This window comes from Anolis carolinensis, chromosome 2, assembly GCF_035594765.1.
Source record: "Anolis carolinensis isolate JA03-04 chromosome 2, rAnoCar3.1.pri, whole genome shotgun sequence".
In the NCBI taxonomy this organism is placed as follows: domain Eukaryota; kingdom Metazoa; phylum Chordata; class Lepidosauria; order Squamata; family Dactyloidae; genus Anolis; species Anolis carolinensis.
The window spans coordinates 41,991,749-42,010,690 of NC_085842.1; the positions used below are offsets into that span (position 1 = coordinate 41,991,749).

The 18,942-nt window shown below is 39.8% G+C and overlaps 1 protein-coding gene across 24 annotated transcripts in view; it reads right to left on the minus strand.

Moving 5' to 3' along the window:
• The window catches only part of magi1 (membrane associated guanylate kinase, WW and PDZ domain containing 1), a 617,355-nt gene that overhangs the window by 71,792 nt on the left and 526,621 nt on the right, over positions 1-18,942 (minus strand). For all 24 annotated transcript variants that reach the window (XM_062973798.1, XM_062973809.1, XM_062973808.1 and 21 more), the window contains one exon: positions 9,499-9,530. In XM_062973798.1, the coding sequence (XP_062829868.1) occupies positions 9,499-9,530 (32 nt within the window). The remainder of the gene's footprint in view (positions 1-9,498; positions 9,531-18,942) is intronic.

The following is an 18,942-nucleotide window of genomic DNA, read 5'->3' on the forward strand; positions in this document are numbered from 1 at the left end:
ATGCTTCTTTGCTGAACAGATTGTAACACCACTATGTTCAACATTCCATTCAAATGAAGTCAATTTCTACTTCCTAGGCTCTTGTACAACTACATATCTACCTACACATCTGTATGTGGGGGTGTTACTCCAGTATTTAAGATTTATCCTTCTAAACAGAACCCTGAACCCTGTAGAAATTGCTCTTCTTCCTCTTCTCCAGTACAGCATCCAGCATCCAGATGTTAATGCTGCCAAGACATGAAGAAAAGCAGCTCCACATGCTGTTTCAAGGATTCTGGAGTCACTGATCATACCAAAGTATCTTGTGGCAGGATGAATCTTGTCTACCTTAGGTAACCAAAAAAAAATATTCCTTAGTGGTTCTCAACCTGAGGTCCCCAGATATTTTTGGCCTTCAACTCCTAGAAATCCTAACAGCTGGTAAACTGACTGGGGTTTCTGGGAGTCTTAGGCCAAAAACATCTGGGGACCCAGGCTGAGAACCACTGTTCTAGAGTAATCAAGTGCTTGTGGTAAGGAGCACACAGGGAGGACAGTCCCAAACTCAGCAGGTAGATATTTGAAGAAATGTGACACAAAAAATAGAAAGACCAGATATTGGTCTGAAAAATGAGATCCACAAAACTGATTCAAAGATTTCTCCATTATTAGTGGTGGTGAGGAAGGGAAACTAGAGGATCCGTGCCAGTCCTTGGGAAAATGTGCAGGTGACATTCCATTCAGCACATGGAATGGTCCCTGCCAATTCCCAAAGGTGACATGTAGAGCAATGCTTCTCAGCCCATGTGTCCCCAGATGTTTTGGCCTTCAACAGCTGGTAAACTGGCTTGGATTTTTGGGAGTTTAGGCCAAATTTTTTTTTTTAAAAAAAAAAATCTCAAGAATGGCTATGAGGAAGAAATGTGAAATTTGCTAATGCAAGCAGAAATTCCTGCATAGCTGTAAATAGGAAGGGTTTTTTTTGAACGCTGAGATCCAGCTCCAAAGACCAGACTCCCCTTTCCTATGCATGCATCTGAGTTTTGAAAAAAGTAATTTTTGAGAGACAACAACCACATCTACCATGGTCACTGAGAGATTCTGGGAGCTATGGACTAACAATTTTCCAAGTTCTTGGGAGTGTGTTATGTGTGTGCATATGCACATGTGTGTGTGTATTTGGATAGACAGCTCTCTAGCTAAGTAGATTGACAGATATGCACACACACAAGCACACCCACACATTCACACATACATTTATATCCCAGAAAGTCAAGGCAATGTGTACATGGTAGTTAGCTTCATTTGTTCCACTTGAATATCTAATCCTACAAAGGTAAGATTGATCATTTTTCCTCCTTTGCTCAAAGAAGCAAAAGAAAGCAGTGCCTTGAAATGTTTAAGATCTGAAAGCAGGAGCCCCTTTTCTTTTGATCCATCTCACTTGCTGTTTAATATAAAGATGCCAGCTGTTGTGGATAGGACCATGATCCTTAATCGTCAGCCTCGGGTATCACAAACTGGTTGAAAGGCTGTAATCTGCCATGTCCTCATGACAGTACCTCACTATGACTTGGTTATAGTGCAGACATGTCTTAGATAGACTCAAATTAGTGCTGTTTTAGCCCTATATTAATAATATATTAAAATATATTCAAAATAGGTCCCATGTAAACCTTCCAGGATTAGAAACACTTCTCATACGAGCTTTTGTTCCTTATTAAATCAGGTATGATACAGACTCAGGAAAAGAATAGGTGAAATCTTAAGATATGAATATTCTTTTTATACATGAAATGTAGTAATCTATTTATATGGTTTATGCAGAAACTTCATTAAGTTGGAATTTGCATTATATAAAAACTATGGAGTGATGAAGGATTGTTCACAAACTGGGTGTTTTATACAGACACACAAAATCTGTTTCTCAGAAATGTGCAAACAGAGATTTTGTCATTAGAATAACAGATAATTTACAAAGTTTAGAAATGATACACATGTCACTGACTCAACATAGACAGCTGTCATAATTTTACAGCTACTTTAGCTACTTTACAAGATCATAAGCTGTTGAGGGGGTAAAGGCTGGCCCACCAAATCATAGGTATACGAAGATCCAAAGGCATGGCCAAGATGTTTTTAAGATGCTACAGTAGAGCCCCAGTGAACCGAGCTCTGGTTAACCGAGCCTCCGTATCATCCGAGGCGCTGCCAGGGGTGCCCCTCCCTCTCCCTCTCCTCTCAAGCGAAGGGAGCTCAAGAGAAGGAGAGGGAGAGGGAGAAGGAAGTGCCCCGGAAGCGCCCCGCGGTCACTGCAGCAGCAGCGCTTGTGGGCTGCTTCCCAAGGGGCAAGGGCTCGCTGAGCGACGTCTCCCCAGCTCTCCTTCGGCCAGGCCCTTGCTGGAGGAAAGAGTTTCCTCCAGCAATGGCCTGGCTGAGGAAAACCTGCGGAACACTCCTCGTTTCTCAGAGGAACAGGTCCCTCCAAGAAACGAGGAGCATGCCACGGGTTTTCCTTGGCCAGGCCGTTGCTGGAGGAAACTTTTTCCTCCAGCAAGGGCCTGGCTGAGGGAGATCCAGGGAGACATCCCTCGGCGAGCCCTCGCCCTATCTGAGCCGTTCGGTTATCCAAGATTGGGCCCGTCCCCTTATCTCGGCTAACCGGAGCTCTACTGTATATGTAATGGAACAGTAATTCTAGGCTGGGCAAGCCATCATCTACTAATAAAAATAGTAAAAAAGCTTTATTTCTAGACTGCCCTCTCTCCCAGAAGGGACTCAGAATGGACTATGGGGGAATGTGGAATCCAGAAGAAAAACAGGAGTCTCTGAACAGGATGCATGCATCAAATCTACTTTACTTATCCTGATGTAACCAAAAGGCAGTTTACAATTTCCATATTTGTTGAGGGTGGAAAAAAGGCTATCACTTCACACCCACTGTGTGAATACCCAGAAAAATGCTGTTAATGCTCCAGTTTCAATCTGTGCATTCTTACTACTAACTGTTGCTCAGAGAAAGTTATTATTTAAGATATTCCTATATACCTATCTGAAACCTACAAAAGACTTCATACAAAATTACAAAAAGTACAAATATTAATGATACGCCATCAAACATTATTTTACAGTATTGATATTTTAATATGTTACTATACTAAAGGAATTTCCCTGATGTAATCTGAACAAACTGCTATACAGGAAAGATCAGCAAACTTGAGACCCACACAATAACAAGAATATAGTTGTGAACATATTTATTCAAGGGGTTGGTCATGGATGGTCACCTGAATGAAGGCCAAGCACAAAATGATAAATGCTGTGAGAGCAGAAAAGGTTTAGTAGGAAGTAAAAATTAGTTTTTCTGATTTTGTCTCTACTACAGTTTTTGAATAGTACCTGTAATGCTCAGATTATCAGATGCCCAAGTATAGCCAGAGGCGGTCCAACCATAAGGCGAACTAGGCATTTGCCTGTGGCGCCATCGACCTGGGGGCACCATCGTCCTGGGAGGAGGGCGCCACTCTCCGCCTCCTTCTCCTTCAGGTCTCCTGGCGGCCACGCTGGGCCTCCCACTGCCCACGCTGGGCCTTCCGGCCAGCGCGGGCCCGCCTTCACACCACGTGAGCCCACCTTTGGGACCTTCAGAGATTGTGAGGTCTGTGGGAACTTGGAAGCTAGGTATGTGGGGTTTATATATCTGTAGAAAGTCCAGGGTGGGAGAAAGAAGTCTTCTTTGAAGCAGGTGTGAATGTTGTAATTAATCACCTTGATTAGCATTTAATGGCCCTGTGGCTTCAAGGCCTGGCTTCTTCTTGCCTGGAAGAATCTTTTTTTGGGAGGTGTTAGCTGTCCCTGATTGTTTACTGTCTGGATTTCTTCTGTTTTCAGAGTGTTGTTGTTTATTTATTGTCCTGATTTTAGAGATTTTTTTAAATACTGAGGGCTATCTGGGTTATCTAAGTCCACACTGCTCTATATCCCTGTTCAATGTTTAGTGCTAAATTCGCAAATATAGCCATTCCTACATAACATTACCATGTATTGAACTGCTTTTTCTATTGATTTGTTGTAAAACATGATGTTTTGGTGCTTAATTTGTAAAATCATAATGTAATTTGATGTTTAATAGGCTTTTCCTTAATCCTTCCTTATTATCCAACATTTTCACTTATCCAACGCTTTTATTTTTCAGTGATTGGTTGGGGGGGGGGGGGCGCCAAAATTCTGTTCGCCTACACTTGAAAAATACCTAGGGCCGGCTCTGAGTATAGCCTATCCATTACTCTTGGATATTTTGCTCTTAATCATATTCCCAAACATCCCTTGGAGTTGAAACTGCTACAAAGAAAAATCGGCGTTTGGACATTCATCCACAGGGATCTCAGAATTGCAGCAGTGATCTATCCCAGCAGTGATCTATTCATTTATTTGGAGAAGTGGAGACACTTGGATCTTTGTTGAATTGGACTACTACTGTTACTATTCTGGATCACAGCAGCTAGGAATTTAACTGATAAAATAGAAGGGAGTTCCAGCATAGGTTATGCTACCTCACAGGCCTACCCCACATATAAAATATAGATATAGATCTAACCAGCTTATGTCAAAATAATGTGTACAGAATATTCACAAACATTTACAGAAACAGCTTGTACACTGCATAAATATGAGAAATTATCCTCCTCACATTTTGATCTCTCAATTGGCACTAGTCTCTTTCCTTTTAAAAAATGCAGCAAAACATCCCCAACTGTGAAACTTAATTTGAAATCACAGATGCATAGACAGATTCAAAGACCTTCATGTGACAAAGCCTCCCAAAGCAGGTACTTCTGTGAAATGTATTGAAAATATTGTTTTCTTGGCAATGCTATTCAAGCTGCCTGACTTAAGACTGCAATATTGCAAATGCTTTTTAAAAAAATGGATTTATATCATATTTTTCCACCTGACTCAAAGGGGCTTTCAAAAATTGAAAACAAAGCCCAGCTAAAAATCTTATTGTACAAAAGTTTAAACTCCCCAAACTATTCTATTTTAAAAGCTCATAGTTAAAACAGTTAAAAACACACGTAAAACATAAAAGCACAGCAGGCTGCATTCAAACACCCTTCTGCTACATGATTAAGCAGCAAAGCCCAGCCTGAATAAAAAGGCCTACCACCAGAAAGAGAATGGTGGAGGTGGCAACCTGATTTTCTCCAGCAGGGAATTCCACAGCCAAAGAGCAGCCACTGAGAAGGTTCTCTCCTCTGTCCTCACTAAACAAATTGAGGGTGGTGATCGAATGGAGAAGTCCTCCCCTGAAGATCTTATATATGGACCATCTCTTATAGGGAGACATGGTCTTTCAATAGTCTGGATCTCCATGACCATCACCATCATCTTTTTTTATACTCTATCTGTCTCCAAAATTGGAACTTAAGCCAGCTACCAATGAGTTGCCATCACATTATGCATCTTTGGGATTGCTTACTACTATAACTAGATATGCAATAATCACCAACACTGAAATCATGGCAAAAACATACATTCACTAGCACCATAAAAGCATCACCACAAACAGTCATTCCAAATATCATCTGGGAGCAGGAGGTCTAGCTCAGGGCCCTTCCACAATGCCCTTTATCCCAGAATCAGATCCCAAATTATCTGCTTTAAACTGGAATATATGACTCCCCACTGTCAGATAACCTGGGATAAGCAGAAAATCTGGGATCAGATCCTGGGATATAGGGAGACTGTGGACGGGCTCTCAGAGATCAGAAGGTCCAGAAATTTCATGGCACTTCTATCAGGATGTTCCATGTAACTTTCCTTCTAAAAGACTTCTTCTAAGTTTCCCTCTATTCCTCAATGTTCCTGGTTCATAATCAAGATGTATGCCTCTCTGCCAGAGGATTAAGATCTGCTGGAAGTGGGGGGGGGGGGTCCTCTCTGTCATACCAGTGATGCAGATACATTGTATTGGAGCATGGAAGGAGGCCTTCTCAGCCATGGCACCCTAACTATGGAACATCCTTCCTTTGAATGGCCAATTGCTATGGATATTAATCTCATTCAGGAGCAAAGGTAAAAGTTGGATGTTCATCAAGGCCTTTGAGCCTTGCTAGTTTACCCTAAATACTGCTGTATGTCATTTTAAAAACATTAAGGTCTCCTAAATCTATTTTTAACTCATGACAGTATTTAATGTGTTTGAACCTATTTAATTATCTTATTATTTGAGAACTTTCAACTTGTTTTAATGCTATTTGTAAGCCACACTGAGATCTTTTAATACAGGGTAGGGTATAAGCAGTAGTATTACTAATTACCATTATTGTAATTACTACTAAAATTAATAATTCCCATTCATGATAATCTCATACAAAACTATTTCCCCTCTGCTGGGATAACGCATAAATAAATAATGGAAGTTATAATAAGTAAATAAATAAAATATCCTCAGATTTATGTTGATTTGCCTTCATAACTTTATAGAGGTAGTTGCAATAGATAGTTCTGTTTGTCATCTGGAAACCTCTGAGATGAAGGGTTTTCATGAAACCTCTAAGGCTTCCTGAGGGATCTGTCACTGACAGGACAAAATTGCCCATGCCATCAGATGCTTCAGTTTGAGAAACAATGTGAGTAGCATCTAGGAGTGGAGCGATACATGGTCAAAGTGATCCCGTAAGTCAGTTAACATATAAAATCTGCATTGTAGACCATCCTCATTGCCTGCTTTCACATGTAAATGCTACCTTCTGCTTTGGCTGGCATGGGCAGTGTTCTCAAGCTGCCAGATTCTCTTTAAAAACTATTCAAGTAGCTAGTGTCCTTAAATTGAGAGTATTTTCTAATTCACACAACTGAAAAATATGGAAAGCTCCAACCCCATTTCATGCCGTGAGGGCTGCCTTAATATTGCTCCTGAAACAGCAACTAATCTATTATTGATTAAGTAATAATTGGTGTTTTATGGGATTCCTGGAGAAAAAAAAATAATGAAAGGGGGAAAGGGAGGGAAAAAAAGAACACAATCATAAAACCATCCAAGTAGCCTCTAGGGACATCCAGGGCTGATGCTTTGGCATTTCCACTGTCTGCGTCATCCTCACACTAAGCTGTCAAGATGCAAGCTTCACTCAGTACCAACAGCCACTGGAACTATTTCATGACATTTTTGAGACATGGATTTAAGGAATTCCCATTTGGATTGGTATTGGGCACCACATGTCTGCAGGAAACTCAAATTAATCTACTTGTACTACAAAGTAATGTGAATGCACAGAATCCCCAGCCTTTTTCCCTGCTATCCTTAACAAGTAAACAACTGATGATTGAAGTTATCATATGGTGACTGCTTTTATTTTTAATGATTACAAAAAAAAAATGCCCTAACTATTCTTGTCCGGTTTCTTTTCCAACAACAAGATTGTATTTTTATGCCCAATACGATGGCTGGGGTTGTGTTTTTTTTTTAACTGCATTCTAACATCATTAGCTGTAAAAATGTTCAATCTAATCTTTTTTAATTGATATATATCTCCAGATTTCCCTTCTATCTGCAGAGCATGATCACTGATGGGTTGAACACATTCTGAAGGTAATGGAGAAAGGAGGCAAATGCTTAGGCTTTCAGCAAAGCAACATTCAAAGGTTCCTTTTTTTCCTTTGTAAAAATAACAGACTCCTAAGTCAAAACTAAATTCCATGGAGCCGTTGCCCCAAAAAAATAATGCTGTGGCAGGAGGCAGAGAGGAGAGCAAAGAGGGAAGGCGCTCCAGAATGACACCTGTTTGTACATAGTCCCTTTGTTCACTAGGAAAGGATTATCACTTAAAGGATTTGGGTTCCACACACAAGATTGTAAAGCTTCTCAGGAATCACAACCTATAGGAGAGGGGCTCGCTGCCACTCCAGATCAGTAAACAAATTTACAAGAACTTCACCATGTGAAGAAGAGAAAACTGCTTTTCTCGTTTTGTTTTCAAATTAGCCTTCTCAATCCAGATGCCACTTAATTAACAAGGACGATGAGACAAGAGGAGGCTGAAAATCAATTTCCGCCCCTTTGCTCAGATGGAAACCGTTATCCCTCCTCCTGCCTCCCTTGTCTGTGTTTTACACACTCGCTTCCATTGTAACCAAAGGCGAAATCCCTCCCTGACTATGACACAGAAGTAAACCCATACGGTCTGACATTTGTTGGATTGGAGGCTGAGCGCAAACTGCACTCTCCTCCCTCCACAACGTTAATGCGAGCTGACAATAGTAGAAGGCCTGAGCTCACGTGACTTTAATCAGCCCGGCCCTAAGCCAGAAGAACCACATTAATTATTTCAGGGTTTCCCCCCCACAATAGTGCAGGGAAACTGAGAGCAGGGGGAGATTTTCTTCTCTTCACAAAAAAAAAGGTGGGGCCTCATATAGGTGGAGCTCCAGACTGGACTGTCAGTGAAGTTTTGCAGCATCTTGCATTACTGCAATAATCTCCTCCATATGTTCTGGAAATTGGCTGGATATAGGCAAACGCTCTCCTCCCCTCACCCCCGCCATCCCAGCTTCCTCCCGTTCTAACAATTGGAAAAACTTTCAGTCTGTGGACTGCAAACTCAATGTCTGTTAATTTATGATGCATCCTTGAATGGAAAAAAATCCTGTTTTAATTCTAGTTTTTGGGCAATAAACTATGAGCTGTTAGCTACATCAATCAGGTAAGTTCTCTGCAAAAGAACAGGATTAGCAAGGAGAGCAAAATATCAATTCTGTCAGCCCTCCACCCCATCCTGCCTCCCTGCTTTTTCCTCTAAAACAGCAATAGGAAAAGAAAATCCACACCTGCAGCACGATGCCACTAAGCCACAGCAGAAACAACAAAGGATGCTCTCCACAGCCAAAGAAATTGTCTTGCACTCACATTACAAACTATAATAATACTTTTGCACAGTAGAAGGGGATCTCTCTCTCTCTCTCTCTCTCTCTCTCTCTCTCTCTCTCTCTTTCTCTCTCTCTTACACATCATGTCTTTCTACTGTTAGGAAACAAGCCTCCAGATTGTTTCTCCTCCTTGAATTATTCATCATTTAGCGCATTATAAAATTGGTGTACTCCGCTGATAAGGTATCCTATGGAGGTGGAGCCTACACACACACAAAACCACTCAGCAAAGAAACAATGGCATTTTTAAAGGCAAGTCAAACCCCCATCAAGTAGAAATGTTTAAGTCCCTAAACTGAATTCCATCTAAGCATCTCCTCCCTCCCACCCATCCACTTTCTGTCCTGCATTCTTCTGAATGCTCCCATTCAGTAAAATCCTTGCATGGCAATTAGTGCAGAAGCACAATTGCACTCGGCAACTTTCGCACAGAATGACCGGGGTGGGGTTAGGAAAGGAAAGGCAAAGCAGCAGAGCTGGGTAGAGCAGGTTTCCCAGATTATTTTTATTTATATGAGAAGAAACGCCCACTACCCATGCCTCAGACAATAATAATCAAACAGGTACAGCAGCTGAAAAAGTACTTACCGACTTGGGACTCTTCTTTGGGACTGGCAGCCCTGAAAAAAATGGCAACAAGGGAGAAAATATATTATTACCAGAGAAATCTTTACCTTCCTAAAGGGGAGGGAAAATCCTAGGTGTATCATCCGTATATAGCCATCTGCAGAGTTATGTCAGATTTTGCTCTAGCATCGGAGTTGCCAGTCTGTTCATATCGAATCAAAGCACAGCATTGGTGTGTGTGGTGGGGGTGAGTTGGAGAGAGGAGAGGATGGAGAGAAAGCGAGTGCGTCGCGGGGGGAGGAGATCTATCTGCATTAGCTATGCTGAGTTGTGCTGCAGCAGCCTGGAGGCTGGAGAAAGAAATTCACAGACCTCAGCGGCCTGGGAAATTGAACACTTGGATAGAATCTCAAATGCTCCCCTGGATTAAGAGAGATTTAGCTTACAATTAAGCAAAGGATATTACCTTTTGACGCGACCAGTGTGTCAAATTTATCAGACCAATCGGAACAGTAGTGGAGAAAGGCGATGGATAGATAGATAGATAAGATAGATAGATGCACAGATAGACAGAGCTCTGTTTCTAGGTGCTCTTTGAAAGGCAAGCATTCAAAGCTTTATATTTCCCTCCTTCTGTCCATACAACATGCCCAGGAAAACAAAGTGGAAATGAGAGAACAAAGGAGTTTTATCTCTAAGCAGGGTCAGTGATAAATATGGATGCTACTGGCAAAGCCCTGAGAGTGCTGCCAACTTCAGTCCGCATCATTATAGGCAGAGATCCCCAGCCCCTTGTGCACACATAGAGTGCAGTGGATTCTCAGGGAATGCAATGTTAAGTATTTCTGGATACGGAGAGGTGACTGAATGGCAAGGGAGCAAAGGAAGCCCCCCCCCCCCCCCCGCCTTCCAGCATTAATGGTGATGAAAATGTAAATGAGAAAGCACTTGAAAGCTCGGAGGAAAAGCCTAGAGGAGACTCTGCATTTCGGAGGCAGACCCGTAATACTGCCGCATATCATCATTTCACTGACAGAGGGAAGTTTGGAGGAAAGGAGTCTCCTTGCTATCACTTTTTACAGCATAATGTCACTTTGGAAACAGTTAATGGCTATAGCAAGGGATGCGTGTGTAATAAATAAATAGCTTCAGAAATCAGAGGAAAAAGAATTGTTGAGTAAATTGATATACTTGCATATTTTGTCTTGAACTGTAGAGCAATTCTGTATGAAATATTTTCTTATTATTACTTTTAAGCATTTAGTGTGCTTCTTTTCTATAATTACTTGCAAATGTATTAAGGCAAAATATGTTGTTGACTCAATATTATTGTTGTTGTTTGATGCTGATCCATGGCTGAATCTGATCTATGTAGACAGTATCACTGGTTTTTCTGAGTATGTATTTAGAATGAAATACATCACGTGAATAGGTGGGGGAAGTGGGATAACACATATGAAGAAGGGCTTCTGGCAATGTGTAATCCACAACTGAACCATATTGTCATTTCTGTCTGATGGATTATGAGGGCACATGTGGCTCACTCAGATGTTCCTGTACTACAGTACTTCTTAAATGGTGACCCTTGAAACATTTAGTGCTCTTCAGAGCCAATGAATGTTGAATGTTGAATTATAATGCTTTCTGCATGCTGATGCAACTATACTAAAAACAGTGCCGCTAGGATTACCACGCTCCAAGTCACTGTGTTAGACAGTCAGGAAGATGATTTGTCAACTCATGGACGGCCCTAAACAGTAGGGGGTCCTGATGAAATATCTCACTGGCAAGGTGTGTGATAAAGCCTGGCATCTTTAGCAGGACCATAGAAATACTGCATTTCCACCCTTTCAGCTGAAGCTCTAAAATACAATAAAACCTGACACATTGTTTTGCCATGAAAACATCACAATGCACAACGCTTTTGGGGTTATATCACATTGGTTATACATTCTCCTGCTTGTTGTAATATGAAGAAATGGCACACATCCCTTGGGGCGGTGAAGGATCACAGCACAGTGAAACATGAAAACAGTTCAGATTAAATATCTGAATAAAATGAAAGGTGTATTTTGCTGACAAGTGACTGAATGCACAATAGACAAAAGTTGATTCTAGTAATCTCACAGAAACCACAAAAATAGAGGATAGTGGCTTATCATTCACAAGCAGGTGTGCTGCTACATGGTGCTCTGTAACTACTCACACTTCACTCCTTCTGGAAGTGGACACAGGCAAAGTCACCCAAAATGTATTACAGTAGAAGAACATAACACTCCAACTGAACCTATTGTTTCTCCTCTAACAAACTTGAATTTGCAAACCACTCTTCAATTTGTGCTTTGTTGAAATAAGAACAAGAGAGGGTTTAGCAGTAAGCCTTGCCCGGTTAAAATTCTGATTACTTTATTTGTTCTGTGTTCCAATCTAGGGGGGGGGGGGGAAAGCAGGGGGTGGGAGAAGTATTGCTATTCCTCTGGTTCATAAGAATAAAACCAAATAGAAATGACCAGTGGTTTGCTTGCATGTGGAGCTAAGCCAGTGTTTTCAGCAATTCTGTCTTAATGTTTTTTGTCCATATGACTATTGGGAGAAACACTCCATGCTGACACTTGCAAATAATAATGCTAATAATAATAATTTACATAGGTTGCTGTGCATTTTATATTTTTTATATATGTTTTTAAGGTTTTTATAATGTATTATAATAATGTTTTAATGGATTTATATGTATTGTTTTGCTTTTATGATTGTATTTCTTGGGCATTAAATTTTGCCAATTTTTGTAAGCTGCTCTGAGTCCCCCCAGGTGAGAAGGCGGAGTATAAATGTTGTAAATAAATAAATAAATTTTCCGGGCTGCATGGCCAGGTTCCAGAAGGATTCTCTCCTGAAGTTTCGCCCACATCTATGGCAGGCATCCTCAAAGGTTGTATATACCTCACAACCTCTGAGGATGCCTGTCATAGATGTGTGTGAAATGTCAGGAGAGAATGCTTTTGGAATATGGCCACACAGGCCGGAAAAAGCACAAAAACCCAGTGATTCCGGCCATGAAAGCCTTCGACAACGCATCATTTACATAGTTAGCTAAAATGCTTCACACACCTGCACACACAAGACACCTTTATGCTGAAATATTTCAAGTATGTTTTACTTAACACACATGAAAGTATATCACAGTCCCTACATACAGTACTTCAGATAGAAAGACCAAAGTAAGGATCATAGACCAACTGTTTGCGTAATGTTAGGCAAAGAGATTAGATCAGGCATGGGCAAACTTGAGCTCTCCAAGTGTTTTGGACTTCAACCCCCACAATTCTTAACATCTGGAGGGCCCAAGATTGCCCATGCCTGGGTTAGATGCTCTCTACAACAGCAATGGTGATGATAGGGATGGGAGACGGAATTAACCATCCTGAATGTCTTTTTGGAAAGTCTAGGGTAAAATATTCATCAGAGCCATGGCACTCTGGGATGTATAGCTTGGACAGCTCCATTCCAGATAATGCTAGTAACATATTTCCCTTCTGAGGCATTGCTACTAACAGCAGAATGATGCTGAAACAACAAAGAGAGATGGACTTTTTAGTTGTGCCTTCAGTTCACAAACTGTGGTCTCCAACAAATTGCTAAGTGGTTAACTCCTGAATTGTTCCTGATTTATTTTACTGGCTTACATGGTTATGTGTTTTAAGAATGCACCTTTCTGTTTCCAGAGTCATCCTATTTTGTAGCCTGCCTTAAGGCTTTGGGACAGTGTAAAACTGCTTCTAATAAAAATTGTGACAGAACACTCAATGTACTATTGGCTAGCTATGAAGCAAAATAGAAACAATCTTTGCCTTCCTGGTTATTTTAACAAGTATACCAGGAGAAAAAAATGTTCTGATGGCTGCCCTTACACCCTATCATGATTCCCCGCCTAAATTACTTTAATCTAAAAAGTTGGTTTCCATATAATTACACATTCACATCACATGGCTGAAATCCTGTTGGTCAATTCATTGGTCTATTGTAGTGTTTCTCGAACTCTACTCGTCCAGGTGTTTGGACTTCAGCTCCCAGAAATCCCAGCCAGTTTACCAGCTGTTAGGAATTGTGGTAGTTGATGTCCAAAACATCCGTAGGAGCAGAATCTGAGAAACACTGGTCTAGTCAAACCTATTCAATTAGTTCTTGAATGCTGAATCAACATGTAGGTAAATCCAGTGTGATTCAATGGCCCTATGCTAGTTGGAACTAACAACAGGATTTAGCTCCATATACAGCTATCATCTATGAAAGGCAGCATAATCCCTTTTTGGTACGGTTGTAAACTAAGCCTTAGTCCCAATATTACTATGATCCTTGGTAAATCATTTTACTGCTCCCTAGTTTTCAGTCTTTGCAGAATTAAAATATTACTGAACCTTTTTAAATTGTGAAGTATACTGCACATTAGAAAGTTAATTATAAATGCTCTCCACACAAAATATTTTGCACACATGGTGTCAGCTGGCACACAGTTTCATGCATGCTCTGTCTTTGTCTTTCTCAGACACAAACAGTCTTAATGAGATATTCCCAAATAAATTAATAAAAAGGAAAGACAGAAAAGAGTTCTGCATTTTTTAAATGAACCAGGGATTATCTTATGGCACCAACGTTATTAAATGTTAAAATGTAATAAACATGAACTACTGAATAACCTTCCCTCTCAATGTCTGTCATTAATTCCAGCTGCTACACTCCAAAAAACAAGATTGAAAAAACCTAAAGAAAAAGAAAAATACACATACGCTACTGCTGGCAGCACCTTCAAAGGCCCATGAATCTTGTGAAGGTTGTGCTTTGGGCCAGAATATGCTGCAGAACGAGTAATAACTGACTTTTAACCAAAACTAATTCACATTATTCTTATATTAAAACAAAAACCATACATATGGTACAGGTGGCCTATATCAATCACAAGAAATATCCCAGAAAATGCATTCTTGCTCACAATTGTCTATTAAGTGGGAGGCCTTGTTTAAAATCCAAGCATATTTACAAATGCAATTTCATCTATCAAGAACCAAGCCAAGAAATAAATGTGCTGCAATCTGCATTATGTATTCTCATCCAAAAGACAAGAACAGTACAACATTTTTTACTATCAGCAAATACGAAAACACAACTGAGGATTTCTCTCTACTTAGATATTGGCAACATTCATGCAAATTTTTATACAATTTCCTGTAATGTTTTCCTATGGCTGGAGATTACTGGTTTTTGTATGTATATATATAACTTGAAGTCAGTTGTAATGACACAGAGCAAACGCAGAGCAGAGTACTTCATTGCTTGCTAATCAGAACCCTTTCAATCTCAATAAAGTTTGTATTTATGGAAAGAGTACAATGTTACAGTAATGAACATTGTTATATTAACATATTACAATCAAGCCCTGTGAGACAACACAGGACTAAAACCAGTAATACCACCACTGAAGCTGGAACTGGTTTTACAAAAAAATTGGACAAACATAAATGGCCAGGAGCCAACTAGGCATTTGCAGTGATGGAAGAATCCAAGAAAAGGTAATTTCCTTCCCCAAGTAAGGCCTTCAAGAACATTATCCTTCTCTCTTCCTTTCTAGCCCTCTGTACCACACATTTGCTGTGAAATTACTTTAAGAAGAAGCAAGCAGGAGCCACACAGGTGATGAATTACATTTATCTCTAAATAAGCACCTAAACTGATCCTGGATAAAAAGTTAAAAGTATCTGGAAAGAGGCATAAGCTCAGAAGTGAATTTCATAAATCATAACCCATCTCCAGTATGTCCAAATACACACGGATTACCACATCCAGTATGTAATGGTTGGCTGACAACACTGGAGAAAAAGCACACTAACCCATGTTCTTGCCATCATTTATGATCATCTTTGATAAATGAAGCATCAACAAGAAGCAATTTAACTTAGCAATTGTGATAAGTTGTCATCACCCTATTTAGAAATGTTTACATTGTCCTGCTGCCAGTGTAAAACAGTAGTTTGCGTATCGCCCTAAGATACCAGAAGGTCATGGTCCAATTTTCTTCTCAGGCCAGGATATCCACAAGCCATACTCTCTCTCATCCTCAGAGAAAGGCAATAGCAAATCAACTGTTACAAATCTTGTCAAGAAAACCATGTGAGAAGTTCACCTTGGAAAGGACCTGATGTCACATTCAACAATAAGTAACTAGGTTTTCATCTGATGTCCATAGTTTATAAAATGTTTAACAAAACTTGGTAGGAGATTAGAAATGGCCTGCTTTCCAACGAATTAAACGGATATTGTAATAAGTGGCTACTTGTTGGCAGACTGGCGGTCTGGAAGATGAGCAGTGGAGATGTCCAACAGGAAGAGGGAAGGACAGAAATATTCTAAAACAAGAAGTCTTATAAGAATCATACATAAAACTGGAGAGAAAGGTGCTTTGGCAGTGGAGAAGTGGGAATAAAAGCATGAAACAAATACTAGGAGGTGTACGTATTATGTGAAGTAGAGATGTGTGCTGCTGCCATTGTCTCACCCAAGGATTCAAAAAGAACAGAAATGGTGTGGCAGCTGAGACAGTAAAGAAGGCCAGTGAATTTTTAAATTCTCAATTGACAAATTAAGCTCTCGACTTTTGCCACTTTACTCAGAGGATGATTCCTTTCTTGATAAGCATTAAGGTACAGTACATATCATGAATATATCAGCCCAAGTTTTCTAGAATTATTTTTTTTACTAAAAGTTTTAGACTCATACCTGCGTATATATAGTAGATGGTCAGATTATAATTATTAATTCATACTGGAAGCTACTAAGATACCTTAGAGCACAAATCAATGACATCTTGTTTCCATATGATGCTTCTTTTTTTGATATTGATACAAAACTACTGAATCTCTTGACTTCAAGAACTTGTGGAATGGCAGTCCAATATTTTAAAATCAGAGCTGATCTTCCAAGATTTCTGCAGAATATTCAGAAACTTCTAAGGCTCTTTTTCCCTCCAGTAATTCCTGAGTTGGTAGCTATTTTAGAATCTATAAAATGAAATATTTTGGTGTTGGCACCTGGCAATGCATCCTGAGGATTCTAAAATGGTCACCAATTTGGATGGACAAGAGTCAAATAGCTCCCATTCAGAAGAACCACTGTTCCCGTTCAGATAACATTTAGTGAAGGGGGTGAGATGGGCATGAACATAGAGAAGGGAAGGTGAAACGAGCGGGGAAAATGGAATGCGACTGACTGAAGACAAGGAAAGAAAAAAATGAGGAAAGCTGAGTGACTTGAGGATCAGAGAAGGAGAGCAAGGGAGAGATGGCAGATGGAAGAAAATGAAACAGGTTGAATATCCCTTATCCAAAATACATGGAACAGAAGGATTTTGGATTTTTTTTTTAAAAAAACTGAATATCAGTATTTGCAAATGCATACATAATGAGATATAACAGACCTAAATACAAAATATATTTTTCATATGCAATTTCATACAACATTTCAGTACTTTTGTGTATGAAACAAAATATGTGTGCATTAAACCATCAGAAAGAATAACTATCTCAGCTACCCATATGGATAATTTGGTATTTTGGAGCTTTCTGGATTCTGGAATTCTGGGAAAAGGTATGCCTAACCTATATAAGGGTGAGATTAAGAAGAGAACGCACAGCACTGTGATGCCAAGAGAAAAGGTCTAGGAATGACATCCCTATGAGGAGCGGCTTAAAGAGCTGGGTATGTTTAGCCTGCAGAAGAGAAGGCTGAGAGGAGACATGATAGCCATATACAAATATGTGAGGGGAAGTCATAGGGAGGAGGGAGCAAGCTTGTTTTCTGCTGCCCTGCAGACTAGGATGCGGAACAATGGCTTCAAACTACAGGAAAGGAGATTCCACCTGAACATCAGGAAGAACTTCCTCACTGTGAGGGCTGTTCAGCAGTGGTACTCTCTGCCCCGGACTGTGGTGGAGGCTCCTTCTTTGGAGGCTTTTAAGCAGAGGCTGGATGGCCATCTGTCGGGGGTGCTTTGAATGAGATTTTCCTGCTTCTTGCAGGGGGTTGGACTGGATGGCCCGTGAGGTCTCTTCCAACTGTACGATTCTATGATTCTATGACAAGGGAGCACTTGAACCTACAGCCTAAATATAGGACATTCCTTCTAAAACATAATTAATCCACATTTCACATTTGTCCCCATGGATTGAAGCATGAATATCAGGGAAAATCAAATATGGATGACTTTACATAGTTTTGTTTTGTTTTAGTTTCAGATGATCACAAACAACAAGCACATATCATGAATTAACCACCATATGGGTTCACTTGATAGATAATCATAGACTCTGTGGTCAACATATGATGGTGGCAGATTATTGTCCTGTCGGCGTTTGGTTTTGGGATTTGTTTTCATTTTTCATTTAAGATGGGTCTGGTACAGAAATCTGAAAATAATTGTTTAGTCTACCTACATGGGAAGTTTACAAAATGACAAAGTCTACAGATTTATTTCAATGGTATTAGATTACTGAAAGAGACGTCTATATTAAGAAGTATTGTTTTTCCTTGAGTCTAAAACGTCATCAAAGCAATAGGGTATTTTATATATGTTGTTATGATTTTTAAGTAAAACAAGGCCTATTGGGCTTTAATAATTTGTATTTCATTTTAAGTAATGATCAGATTTTCTATTAAGGAATCCCATATGGTGCTTACATTCTTTGTTCTGCTGGCGTCAAATTTTTGACTGTACCCATTTTTTGTTGTTAAGGAATGTTCTGTACTTGATGTTTGCTGCAAATTTAGTTTCGTGGTATCTTTTGTAAACAATTTGAAAACCCATTGGGATCTATCTTTTGATTCAGTGTTATTGAACTATGGTGGGGATTGATCAGATCCTAGATTTTTACTAAGCAGTGTCATGACAGCTCTAATTTGACAGTGATTTAAGGGGGAAAACCCAGATGAATGATCATACAATTCAGAAGAATCCCTCTTGACCCTAAGGGATTTACTTTTTACCCAAATCCTATGCAAAATCCATGTATGAGTGTGTACTCATGTATCACCACTTGATGCAATGAGCAATTTTGGAGAATGTTTCTGATTTTCAATTTGTGCCAAGGGAAATAAGTGTTGAGACCCCTGTCCCAAAAAAAAGCAGAGAAAGAGTGTGTGCTGAGATGTGGGAATCTTGTATCTTCCCTTGCATTTAGGAATAACATTTTTTTTAAAAAACTTATTTTTAAATGGGGGCATTCATCTTACAGTCGTGTATATAAAGTAAATAAATTAACATTAGAAAGGAAAAAACAAACTTCTGTCCATGCAGCAGGGCAACCGATGTGGCTTCCTGTTACAGCAAATGCACATCAATATTTTTGACTTCCAAGCACAAAGAAAGAGTTCTTAATTATTAACACTAATGGACAATAATGTTCTTTGGAGAAGAAAGCA